At 41.6% G+C, this 13,713-nt stretch overlaps 1 protein-coding gene across 1 annotated transcript in view; it reads left to right on the top strand.

Moving 5' to 3' along the window:
• The window catches only part of LOC140998909 (low-density lipoprotein receptor-related protein 1-like), a 101,090-nt gene that overhangs the window by 43,792 nt on the left and 43,585 nt on the right, over positions 1 to 13,713 (top strand). Inside the window, exons 7-16 of the mRNA XM_073469326.1 lie at positions 2,764 to 2,926; positions 5,033 to 5,255; positions 6,987 to 7,176; positions 7,277 to 7,420; positions 8,804 to 9,040; positions 9,291 to 9,471; positions 10,965 to 11,187; positions 12,240 to 12,429; positions 12,527 to 12,652; positions 13,290 to 13,430. Coding sequence (XP_073325427.1) covers positions 2,764 to 2,926; positions 5,033 to 5,255; positions 6,987 to 7,176; positions 7,277 to 7,420; positions 8,804 to 9,040; positions 9,291 to 9,471; positions 10,965 to 11,187; positions 12,240 to 12,429; positions 12,527 to 12,652; positions 13,290 to 13,430 — 1,818 coding nt within the window. The remainder of the gene's footprint in view (positions 1 to 2,763; positions 2,927 to 5,032; positions 5,256 to 6,986; positions 7,177 to 7,276; positions 7,421 to 8,803; positions 9,041 to 9,290; positions 9,472 to 10,964; positions 11,188 to 12,239; positions 12,430 to 12,526; positions 12,653 to 13,289; positions 13,431 to 13,713) is intronic.

Raw genomic sequence — 13,713 nt, 5'->3', positions numbered from 1 at the left:
GGTTGGGGGTGGTGGACATTTTTTCAGGGCTTTCAGTTAATTTTTTTCGAGTATTGCACAATCCACTACCCCCACCCCACCCCCACCCCTTTTGTTTATGCATTGCTTAATCAGTGAATCAGTGTGTTGTGGGGCAGCTGGAAGCATTTAAACAGAGAACTCTGTGTTAAAAATTAAGAGCACCTTTGGGAATACAGCCCCTGATTCCCATAAACCTCAGAAATGCTGCTGCACAATGCCCAAGTTTCCTCAGTGGAAATCAGATCTCTCTCCTTCTTTCTTCTTTTTTCTGTCTTTTTTTCTCACTTTTACTTCCTTTCTTCTCCGCCCGTTTGCATTTTTCTTTTATCTGTTTTCCACTTTTACTCAAACCCCAAAATATTTGAAAGTGTTTCCCTCCCTTTGCTCGTCGGGCCCTTCAGAAAAAATGTGTCAGTTTCTTCTAAACACAGAGGTCTCCTCTGGAATTACAGTCAGATTTATTGGTCCAGAGCTGGTAAGTGTTCACTATGCACACTTTTATTGCTGCTCTTTTGCAGAGGAATCTGCTTTGTCATTTCCCCCACCCAAGCTTTCCTGGTTAGAGAAATTGATCCTCTGGTCTCCCTTAAATCACCACCGTGACCTGATCACCCTGGTAAACATACCACTATATTAGACCTCCACCCTCAACACCGAGCACTGCATGACCGAGGACTCCTGCAGCACGACTTTAGCCCTATATCTGAAGTGTGTGTGTGTGTGTGTGTGTGTGTGTGTGTGTGTGTGTGTGTGTGTGTGTGTGTGTGTGTGTGTGTGTGTGTGTGTGTGTGGATAGTTCAGTGGCAAGCAGAGCTTGTGGCAGCTGTGAAAATACAAATCTTGTGGTTCGCGAAGCCCTCCTCCCCACACGTTCTCTCTCTCTCTCTCTCTATAGCTCACTCATATGTAGAAGTATAGTTTTCATTCCCTATGTCAAGATTAGTATTTAAATGTACTACAGTCAGTGCCGGAAGTAAGTGTTCAGATACTTTGCTTCAGTAAAAATAGCAAAACCAGAGAGTAAAAATACTTGAAAACAAGTAAAAGCCTTGCATTCAAAAGTGACAATTATCAATGAGTTTATATTAAACATTGAACCAGACGACTACCATGTGGAAAGGGTCACTTGTACTGACGAACCAACGGATAATTAGCTCTCTTCAGCTTTACAGATCGCTTTAGTGTCTTCCAGCTCATTGTTTTGGTTTTCTGGCCCTGATTTAACTGTTTTGTTTCAACCACACAGTTTCTTTTTTCGGCCTTTATTTGACACTGACAGTCGATGCCATCAGATGGGGGAGATGCAATATTGGAATACGTCTCATGCACAAAAAAGCAATAACAATGCAATGGAACATTTAGCAGCTAAAACTGAATATTTGCCTCAGGAGTTTGTGAAAAGTAAAAACAGAGAAAGCTAACGGTACTCCATACCTGCTGGATGTGAAATTTGAGCAACTGTTTGCCAACAACAGCTTACAATCCTGAAAGGTGAAAATACGTATTCACTGCTTGTTTCCACTGTCCCCAGGTGGCAAAAAACTGTCTTTATCAAAAGCACTAACAATGCAGGCATCATATATTATTGGGCTTTGATTACTGATGCATTGTGTTAGCATGATTTTAATGTTGTAGCTGCTGGTGGAGATCATTTTGACTGTTTTATACAGGCTTCTGTTAGTTAGTTTGATATTTTACAAATCTGCAACTACTAACTGCATTTGTCAGATAATCATATTGGTCTAAAACGTAGCCTAAGAAAAAAGCACAGTGTCTCAGAGGCATACCTAAAAACAGTACTTGAGTAAATGTACTTGTTATGTTATGTTACGTTACTTTACTCGCTACAGTAAATCAGTCATTCTGGATCTGTAACATTCTCACATCTCCTTCAGCTTTAACAATAGCTTTCTGTCTCTGATACTTGGCTCAGCTTCAGTGTGGCTGAGCTGGTGTTTGAGGAAAGGAAGGAAGAGGAGGGAATACGGGAACCGGAGAGAGGGGTATATTAATGTCTCATGTTATTCTTTTTCACTATTTTTCTCCTCTCTCAGACCCTCCCTATGTGGTCCTGCACCACACTCAGTTTCGACAGAGCGGGGGTATTCCATTTTTTAAATTTTTCCAGCCTAGTCTCTGTTGAATTTCTTTAGGTTGTAAATGTTCCATAAAGTGCGTGCGTGGTGCCATGTGCGCACATCTAGGTGTTTGATTTTCATCGACGGGTGTGGCGCTGGTCTTCCCCGTGAGCTGAGCCTCGGGAAAATAAACTCAGCGGAAACCACATGCTGGTTGTCGCTTAGCTACAGCTACGGCAACATCAGACTCCTTGAGGCAACAAACGGCCTGTCTGTCTCATATTCCGTCTGTCTGAGCGACTTTGAATGACAGACGCATTACCTAGACACTTGTTAATTGGAGTTGGCTGTCATCTCGTTTGTCAGTCATGACAAACTGCCCCAAGTCCGGACCTGAAAATCGGGACTGTGTGTGAAAATGTGTGTGAGTGTGGCAGAGAGCTGTTGAAGTAGCTGCTACACAGTATTGCTGACTAATTTACCACATCACATGACTATGACTCAAACCTCAAACCCATCTGCTGCAAGTATGTACAACAACATCCACACGCTCAAGTTCAATTCCAGTCAAAATGAATCCGTTCAAGCACCGAAAAACACTGTTTTTGCCTCCTCCTGTGTCCCATCTCACCCCCCCTCACCCTGCCGCCCTCTCTCTGTCCAGATGTGGAGCAGATGGCCATCGACTGGCTCACAGGAAACTTCTACTTTGTGGATGACGTGGACGACAGGATCTTCGTGTGTGACAAGGACGGGCAGACATGTGTCACCCTACTAGACCTGGAGCTGTACAACCCTAAAGGCATTGCTCTGGACCCCACCATGGGGTCAGTTTGAGCTCTTACTTTCTGTATTTTGCATGAACACACACACAAATACACACACATGCAAAGACAGGTACCATATGTGTGCTAGTTTTCTCAATGCACCCACGCAGAGTTCCTCCTCTAAGCGCTGCATGCAAAGTCTCATGAGAGCGACTCACAGTCTCATGAGAGCGACTGGAGTCAGACTTCTGTCATCTGTCGTCTTTACACAACTTTAAAAACTACAAGTTGAAAGGGGGGGAAGGCTAAAGTAAGATTTGGACATTTGAGTAAGTGAGTGCAGATGTTCTGTTTGCACTGTGGTATGCTGGCTGTATAGGTTTTGTGTGTAGAAGTATGTTTTTGTTACAGCTCTTTTGTTTATGACCAGACTTTCCAACTGAATTCCTGAAAGTGTGTGTATATCTGTGGTGCATGCTTGTGTGAGACCATGTATGTGTGTGTATGTGTGTGTCTGTGTGTGAGTGCTTTTGTGTTTGGAAAAGAATTAATAGCACGAATGAGAGAACGTGTGTGTGTGAACATATGCGCACATTTGCTCGTAGCTACACGCATTGTCCCGGGCAATTTCCTCAGCTGTAATTGGTTCTTCCAGTAACAAGGTCAGGTAGATTCACTGTAGCTGCTTTTTTTGTTGTTGTGGTCTGCAGTGTCATTAGAGGAGGAGAAACAGAACAATAACATGATATGACTGCAAAAATCATCTGTTGTTGTTTTGTTGAATTTGAAACCACAAATCTTTCAAGAAATGTTTACTCTAGACACCTGAAGAACATGAAAATGGACAAAAAAAATGGTTTTGTGAGGTTTGGTTTAGACAATGAATCTCAAGATATTTGATGAGTTTGTGCGGAGTGTGTTTTTCAGCTCCTTCAGGGACTGATTAAATGGAAACTTAAACTGAAACTTGGCAGTCTGAATTTTATAAATGCATATTTTGATATTTAGTAAACACACACATTTACTTTAAGGGTAACTCCGCCAGTATAGCACATGAAGTGTGTTTATGGGTCTTGAGGAGTACTACTAGATATGTGAAAAAAAGCAGTGTAAAGCCTTTTGTGGCTTCAAAGGAAGCTGCATGTAATTTCATAAGTCGCCTCCAATAATGTCACTCAGGGGCTAGTTGCATTGTGGGTAATATAGACTGCTTTTCAATACCTGAAGCCTACATTACCCACAATGCAACAGAGCCTCTGAGTGACATCACTGGAGACAATTTATCAGATTACATGCAGCTTCCTCTGGAGTCACAAAAGACTTTATACTACTTTTTTCACATGTGCAGCAGTACTTACCAAGATCTGTTAACACAATTTAATGTTTAAAATTGGTGGATTTACCCTTTAACTGCTACATGATTATTGCTATCCTCATCAATTAAATTAGGCATTTTAGTATTTTATGTACAATACGTTTAAAAATAATAACAAGTATAAAATTGGATTGGAGATTCTTTTAGTATTTATATTTTTTAAATGATTTTAAATATATGTCAAACATTATGTTCATGTAGGCAGTTGATGATCTTGTTGCCCTCTGTCTCAGCCCTCTAGTGGCAAGGAGGCAACTAGAATGCCTGTGCCTTGATCCTGGCCAGTCCTTCATCACACATTTTTCAAAAAAGTTGTTTCTTGCGAACATGTTTCCAGGAACTGCGAGCATGATTTGTTATTTGAAGCCACAAATAAGTCACAGTTTTTGTTTTGGCAATGGTGAAAAAAAAGATGATTGTGTTCTTTCATAATGTGTTTGGTTCTAAATCCAGTTTACAGTGGAAATGTTTTCCTTCAGAGTACAGCTAGCATATGAAACTACGAATGAGTCTTGTTTCATCCAACAAACAAGTTAAGATGTTCAGCAAATGTTCAGCATTATTCCTTGAATGGCCTAAATAATTAATCTTGCTTGCTGTCTGCCCTCAGGAATGTTTCCCACCTTTCTCCTTCTGCTCACTGAGAAGCTAAATTATTATTGCCTCCCTGTGATGGAAGTTAGGGCTATCAATTAATTATAACAAAGCCAGATGGGCTGAAAATGAAACTATTTTCCAGTTCAGTTGATCTACCCATCCACCTATCCTCAATCATCCTTTTGTTTCCACAGGAAGGTATTCTTCACAGACTACGGTCAGATCCCTAAGGTGGAGCGCTGTGACATGGACGGCCAGAACCGAACCAAGCTTGTAGACAGTAAGATTGTATTCCCCCACGGCATCACGCTGGACCTCGTCAGCAGGCTCGTGTACTGGGCCGATGCCTATCTGGACTACATCGAGGTTGTGGACTATGAAGGCAAGAACCGGCACACCATCATCCAAGGCCTGCTGGTGAGAACATCATCCATTAGCAGGAAGATAATCTCTTTAAAACGTGCTGTCCTTGTGTACGCTCTTCATAATGCCCTAAAAACTCTAGTGTGCATTAGAGTTCCCTCTATATCTATAATGCACCTTATGTTTCTCCTGTGTGCTCCTGTAATGTGTTCTTGCGCGGTGAGTAATGAGCAGAGAGAAGATGGTGGACATTTTCCTTTTCATTAAAGCGGCTGATTAATAGTGTCTAATACTGAGGCTGTTGATGCTGCAGCCCTGATGAAGCACGGTGGCTCTTAAATGTGTTACCACGGCTTTTACTGTGATCTGTGGAGAACTAATGGCTTCATTTACTCACTGACCCTTAGGGCACAGACAATGCACACATAGTGAGGGATGGCGGTTGTGTGTGTGTGTGTGTGTGTGTGTGTGTGTGTGTGTGTGTGTGTGTGTGTGTGTAGGCCTGCACATCCTTCAGGTAAAGGTTAAAAAGGAAGATTGTTTTTGATGGTGCTGAGTTTGTTTGTGTTTATTAAGGCCTGTCATGCCCTCTTAAAGGTGCGTAGAAAATGATTTAGTTTTCAAAGTTCACATCAAGATGCATTGGGTGACCTATTACTCAAATTGTGTGAAATCAAGTCAGGCACCATTTTTTTTCCTCATGGCTACTGTTGAGCTGGTTTGTCTTTGCCAGTGCACATTATGCTTGATGATCCTAAGGTTTCCATTCACGGTGTCACCTCAGCAGAGCATTTCCCTGCAGCCTATGATCGTAACCCTTGTTATACTGTATGTGTCTCTCTATGGCCCAGTGAGCTCCACACAGCCTGCTGCAATAGACCACAATGACATCTCAGGTTTTATGCTGCTGTAGACATAACCTCATGGGACACTGAGTCACTGGCCTATATCTGTTCGGATGTGAAAGTTCATGCCTGCTTTTCTTCCTGATTTTGTCAGACTGGCGCTAGTTTGTCTGTGAGTTCTGTCTATTGAGAGCTTGCTAGACACTTCATCACTTTATAATGACACTTTGTGCCATGGCCATAAAAAATACAAGTTTCTAAACCAAGGGCAGGTGGCTGTTAAAAATCTGTATCAGGACACCTCAAAATGAGCAGTTATAGATAGCTGTTTAACCACCGCTCTTCAACACAGCACATGGTTTATTAAAGGTAACCATGGAAACAAAACCTCTACTTCACACTACATTACCATTTAACATTCACTTGTGAAATAAAACTAACCATGGGAAAAAATGACTAAAAATGTTTGAAATATGGAGGATAATTCTTGTCGTCAATAGACTCTGAGGTTTCCAGATATAGAAAATAATAGACTAGGACAGCAAGTGGTATTCTTATTCATCTATTGTACTCCATTATTTTCATATATTAGTATATTCATATATATAAATGAAACGTGTGGAAAGGCTCCTTTTGCATAAAGACAAAATATTGAGTGTGTATCACCTAAAGTTTGCACATCAAAGTGAAAAAAACAGGCGATATATTTTTCTCCAGACTTTGTTAGCTCACAAAACTGATTGTATTTTTGCCTGCGCAGCCTTCATCAGAGCATATAAAACTCCTTACACGCTCAGGAAATACTGCTATGTTTCAGTATTTATCATTTCTGTTGACCACATCAAATCTCTCAATCAAAAAGGATTCAATACCATCTCCTTCTTTTACTCTCTCCCTCAATTCTTCTAATTCTCCCCGCCTCCCATTTTCTCTCTTCAAGATCGAGCACCTGTACGGGCTGACTGTGTTCGAAAACTATCTGTATGCCACCAACTCAGACAACGCCAACATGCAACCTAAAACCAGTGTGATCAGGGTCAATCGCTTTAACAGCACAGACTACCAAGTGGTGACCAGGGTGGACAAGGGAGGAGCGCTGCACGTCTACCACCAGAGACGCCAGCCTCCAGGTAGACCACACACACTTACACTCACACGTTTTCATTTCTCAGGCACATCTGAATACTGTATTGATGGTTCTGATTTCATGTCTTTCTTCTTGATGTCCAGTGCGTAGCCATGCATGTGAGGTGGACCAATTTGGGAAGGCTGGAGGCTGCTCGGACATCTGTCTGCTAGGGAATGGCCACAAGACCCGAACATGCCGCTGTCGTTCTGGATTCAGCCTGGGCAGCGATGGCAAGTCCTGCAAAAGTAAGTGAGACCTACTAGTATAATGAAACAATGATTACAACAATTACAACAGATTGCAACAGTTTCAACAGCTGCAAATCAGCACAAATTCTTCCAAGTGATCTACAACAAGAAGCAGTTTATGTGAGATACCTGTCAAAGCTCAAATAAGCTCAAATAATTTGAAAAAGAAAAAAAAAAGTTAAAATACAATTTAATTAAAAACATACAGCATGTACACACATTCAGTCAGCTCTTCCCCAACTACTCAGTTTAACACGTTAGCTAAAAGTAATATGATAAATAAATGGTTGAAACAAGTAGCTAAATAATTTAGTTAGTTATTAAAAATAATACATATTTCAGATAAATTTGAAAAGAAATGTATAAACACTTGAAATAATTAGCTACTTTTAGCCTAACCAAATGGATAAATATTTGAAATAGGAAGTAAAAATAATGGATAAAATGTGAAATAGTTAGCTAAAGGTAATGGATAAACATTTGATACAGTAAGCTTAAAGTAGTCTAGTCAAATTGATACATATTTGAAATGGTTAGCTATAATTTACCAACCTTATTGGTAATGATTTGAAAGAGTTAGCTTAAAGTAGCTCAACCTAATGGATAAACATGTGAAATAGTTGGCTAACAGCTAAAAGTATCCTGATGGAGTAGTATTTATATGAATAGTGGTCTAAACATAATGGATTAATGGCTGACATAGTTATCTAAAAAACAAAGTGAGTACTTTGGGAACATGGTGTAATGGTCTGTAGCTGTAGATTCAGCACATCCAGAACTGATGTGTGCATGCCTCCAGCATAACAGTGAGCATTAACTCGGGAGCTGCAGTGATTCAACTTTGTTGACCTAAAGCCAAGGGCAGCCAAGGTTGGATCAGGGATGCAGTTCTCCCCTGGGCTGTGGACTTGGAAAGGGCTATTAACAAAGTAGCTGAGCAATACCATAACTTAGTCTGACTCGCTGGCTCTCTATGACCTCCCTATAAAGTTGTCTGGCTGATTCAGCTTGTTCTGAGAAGTGTTTTAATATTCTATCAACCAATAATAGCATTATATTGATCTGCCTCCTGAGAAAAAAACTGTCCTTGAAAATGACACAATTGATTTCACTAAAGGCAGTCACTCCTCCTCTCCCTCCTCTCCCTCCTCTCCCTCTGCCTCTCAATTGAAAAACACTTAATATTATTTAGGGCTGTTGCTGATCGTGTTATTTGTTTGCTTGATTGATACAAAAAGAACAAAAAAGCATCTCAGCATCTAATGTTTTGATTCTTTGTCAAAGAACAGGGTAGGAGCAGGTGAAAGAAGTTAAATGATTACTGTTGAATTATGTACATGTAGATTCAGGTTTTGCCTTTGTTTTCTTGTTTTGCTTCAGAACCCGAGCACGAGCTCTTCTTGGTCTATGGTAAAGGTCGCCCAGGGGTCATCAGGGGCATGGACATGAATGCCAAGGTGCCAGATGAGTACATGATCCCCATAGAGAATCTGATGAACCCCAGAGCTCTGGACTTTCATGCTGAGAGCGAATTCATTTACTTCGCCGACGCCACCAGCTACATCATCGGGAGACAGAAGATTGATGGAACAGAGAGGGACACCATTGTGAAGGAAGGTAGGGTAATGACAGTTAATTGGCTTTTTACTTATTTAAGGATCGATATGACTTTGAGTTTGTGCAATGATTTTTAGAAACCTGCAAACCTTCTTTAGATTGACTTCATTACATTTGTGCACATTACGTATATCAAAGGCTTCTAAGTCTAAACGTATAAAGAATTAAAGACTTGATTGACACTTGTCTGTCATGTTTTTCTGAATGCTGCAGCAGTATGCTTCATACCAACTGTATGTGTTTGTTTCAGGAATCCACACAGTAGAGGGCATCGCTGTGGACTGGATGGCTGATAACTTTTACTGGACGGATGACGGGCCCAAGAAAACCATCAGCGTGGCTCGGCTGGAAAAGGCTTCGCAGACCCGCAAAATCCTCATTGAGGGAAAAATGACTCACCCACGTGCCATCGTGGTGGATCCTCTACACGGGTAAGGGGGGCAAAGGGATAGAGGGAGTGCTGGAGTTTGATGGGTAACACTTCATTCTACAAGTTCATAAATTTCATGGTAAGTAGGTGGTAATTACCAAGTAACATCATTGAAATTTTCTTTAAATTACCCCCAAATTACTACAATAATTACTATAATTATTATTTATTGAAAATGAAAATAGTTGAAAATGTACTTAACTAATTTACTGACCTGCAGAAGTTAGACAGAAACTAGTCAGAAATTAAAACTGACACCAGCTGGAAGTTAAAGGAAAAGTGCAGAATATTATTATTAAATCATGTTGGGGAAATTTTAGATAAGCTTTGAGGTGATTGTTGTGTTGACTGGGGGGGTAATGTAAAAAAAAAATCAAATGTTGATATTTGCCACCTACATTGCGTGAATTCGCGGACCTATAAAATTAAGTGTAACTGTTTGATGCTTTTATCCCAGTTAAAAGGGAGAAAGATGCAGGTGAAGAAGTGCACATCCCAGGTCGCTGGCTGTTATATGAAGTCTGATGCATGCATGTCAGTGTGTGCTTATTTGTGGTCAGGTAAAACATAGCGAGAGACGATGATGGGTGGTCATTTCCTCTGGTCACCTCTCTGATGAATCAGCTGCTCTGACAAAGCAAACTCTCTTACCTCTCATGAGCTGTTTATTAGCATTATTATGTTTTGTTTATTGGTTTTATTAATCAGCGCTTGTGAGCGGTGTTGTTTTTCACTGTGTCTTGTCTCTTCACAGTTTCCAGCAGAGAGCATTTTATCATTTTTTTTCTAAACTGTGTTTTGACCGTTATCATGATTACACTTATCACACACTACAGAATTTATTCAAACCGGTGGAGCATTTTGTACATTGCATAATAGATTTCTCCAACGAGCTTGTTAACATGCAGGCATATCTCTCTTACACTCTTTCAAATGGCTATTAATCTGGCCGTGTCTTATTGATATGACCTCCTGGGCTCCCTTTCTTGAGAAACACACACTCATAAACGTGCGCACACTCTGTGGATTTCTGGTGACAGGGCGATGTGTGTCCACACACTTCCCAGGGGAAAGGCACTCTCCTCCACTAATGCTCGTAATCAATCAGGCTCAGAAAGAAGAGGGAGGAGGAGGAGGAATTCGCAGAAAGGAAAGGAGGAGGAAGTATGAAATTTTAATGCTAATGTCAGTCATATTTAGGGGGCTTCTAGTTTTGCACAATGTCGCATACAGCCACCTATTCACAGGCTGGGGCTAGATCAGTGGAGAAGATTGACATTTCCTAAAGTACCTGGTTTGCCTGTGGGCAGATCAACAGAGAAACACTGTGGAGCCGCCTCACTGGGTGCTCTGATTAGAGCTGTATGCTTCAGGGGAAGCCAGATATAATGTCATTGCCTCCGTTAATGCCAACATATATTCTCCTCTTTCTGCCTGGCTGTTATATTTCATACAATACTTGCACCCATGACAGTTCCCTTGTTTACCCCTCAGGTATATGTACTGGACGGACTGGGAGGAGGACCCCAAGGAGAGCAAGCGAGGCAAAATTGAGCGGGCTTGGATGGACGGCTCCAACAGAAACGTGTTCCTGACCAGCAAGACGGTGCTGTGGCCCAACGGTCTGAGTCTGGACATCCCACAGGGCATCCTCTACTGGGTGGACGCCTACTACGACCGCATCGAGATGGTCTATCTCAACAGCTCCGAGCGCAAGGTCAGCAGGAGTCGTCAGGATTATCTCACTGCAGCCTAGAGGCAGAGCAGTTCGCAGGAATAGAGGCGGGGGATTATTCTGACAGGGGCTGTGAGTGAGCTAATAAGGAATGAGTTTAAGAGCGATGGAAGACTGTGGGTGGTCCATCACATATGTAGCAGTACATCGTCTGTGGGCTTGAGCCCCTCTGGTACTGCTCACTCCTCGTGGCTAAATTGACGATATTTTGTTTTCACTGGCCTGTGTGTCGGTCATATTTTGGTTTGATGGTGTTGTTTTTAGCATAAAACAAATTATAATCCAGAATATGGAGTGTTATGGTTGATATAAAATGAATGACATTTAAATATTTACTCACATATTCTGAATACCACTGTAAAGGGTATTCGAGGGCCACGTAGATTTATGTCATTACGTCAGAATGGCTCTAACTGAGTGTAGCTCTGGTATGTCCGAACCAAGGACTTTTAGATTTTTGCTCCTATGTTAAAAGTTTTTTCCCTTTTCTTTAGTAGTTTATTTATGTTTATTTATGTTCTTGTGAATGTAAAAGATCTTGAAACTTAAAAAGGTCAAAGTCTGAAACAGTAGAAGCTCCTCTCTCCCACAGAAAACACCTGCTCCTGAAACGCCTTGTCAGTAGTCCCGCCTTTAATACTTTGTGGCATCACACAACATCACCATGTCAGACATAAGCATAATTTATGCCTTTATTTAGCACAGCTGTTCTGTTGTTGTTAGCTGTGCTGGGTCAGGCGTGTGTGAGCTGACCAATCAGAGGAGACTTGGCACTCGGGATGTGGGCCTTAAAGAGACAGGAGCTATTAAAGCATGTAAACCTATTCTAGTAGTAACTCAAAATAAAATGATGAACCTGAAAAGTAGCATGATATGTCTCCTTTAACAAAGAAGGTTCATCATATTACATTTTATCCTCCCCATGAATTTATATGAACATGTTTTGAGCTGTAATTCTGGACACAGAGTGCTGTAGTCTGTTTTTTTTTTTTAAAGCTGACTTTACCATCTTGTTGCTTTTCTCACATCACCAGACGGTGTACGAAGGTCAGGAACTGAACCACGCCTTTGGTCTGTGCCACTATAAACACTTCTTGTTCTGGAACGAGTATCGTAGTGGCAGCATTTACAAGTTGGACACCACCACTGGCACTGCCACTCTGCTGCGCAATGAAAGGCCGCCAATCTTTGAAATCCGCATGTATGATGCTCAGCAGCAGCAAGGTGCTTGGAAGCGCATAACACATATAGATTTTTCTTCTAACCATCCATCCATGTTAATCCTCAAATGACCCTTTAACCCTTACATCAACCCTTACAGGCTCCAATGCGTGTCGTGTTAACAATGGCGGCTGCAGCAGTCTGTGTCTGGCCATACCAGGAGGCAGGCAGTGTGCCTGTGCAGAAGACCAAATATTAGAGCCAGCTGACAACACCAGCTGCAAAGGTGAGTTCAAACACAACTGCTTTTTGTACGTGCATGTGAGTGTGAGACTGTGGGGTATTTCTCACTGCACTTAAACCAGACAATGTTTTATTTTTAGGTATGTCGGACAAAATGAGTCAAGCTGTGTGACTGTTTGTTAAAGAAAATATTTGAACAAATGGAGACATAGAGGGGGTGGCCACAGTGACAGAAGCTCCTGCATAATGTACCACAGTCCAATACAAACTCGGCAATGAAAGCTGCCTTTTTAAAGCTGTTCCTGTAGTTAACCCACGTTGGTGAAAATAATCCAGGACAACAACGAGAAGCAGAAACTCAAGAAAATAAATCTTTGGTATTGCAAAGATTAGTGGCATCATTGTCTGTTGTTCAAGTGTTGCTGTTTTTTTGTCCACCACATCTATATCTCGATTAGTCAGCTCAGCTTCAGTCTAGTATGAGTGCGGTGGACTTTGACTGATGGTTTTCTACTTCTAGTTTAATTGCTCTTTTCCACAAGTCTCGTCAGTTGTCCTTCTATTGCAAAATCTGGTAACTCAAAACTGTATTTTGCTTTTTTTCTCCCCTTCATATCCTCGCTGACCTCTCTTTTTTCCATTCCTTTTATTCCTCCTTCCCTCTACTTTTCCTTCCACAGCCAACCCGTCTTACGTACCCCCTCCTCAGTGCCAGTCTGGGGAGTTTGCTTGCAAGAACAACAGATGCATCCAGGAACGCTGGAAGTGTGACGGAGACAACGACTGTCTGGACAACAGCGACGAGGCTCCTGAGCTGTGCCGTGAGTTGCTACACACACACACACACACAGCTACCCCTCCCGCTGGCAGAGTCAGATGACCTCCAGCAGTCTGAATTTGACAGTCTGGTAATGCCAGAATGAAATGAGAGAGCAGAGTCTGAATCTAGTGAGCATGTGTTTATACATGCTAATTTTGTGTATATGTGAGTACAGGATATGTGAGCGCATGATATGTGAGTGTGTGTTTGTGCAAGGCGGAGTTTAGCAATGTCTCCGGATCTGGAAAAGCTCTCTGTCTGCTTGTCTGTCTGTCTGTGGTCAC

The sequence above is a fragment of the Pagrus major genome, chromosome 6, assembly GCF_040436345.1.
Source record: "Pagrus major chromosome 6, Pma_NU_1.0".
In the NCBI taxonomy this organism is placed as follows: domain Eukaryota; kingdom Metazoa; phylum Chordata; class Actinopteri; order Spariformes; family Sparidae; genus Pagrus; species Pagrus major.
This window is presented reverse-complemented; position numbering and strand designations above follow the sequence as displayed.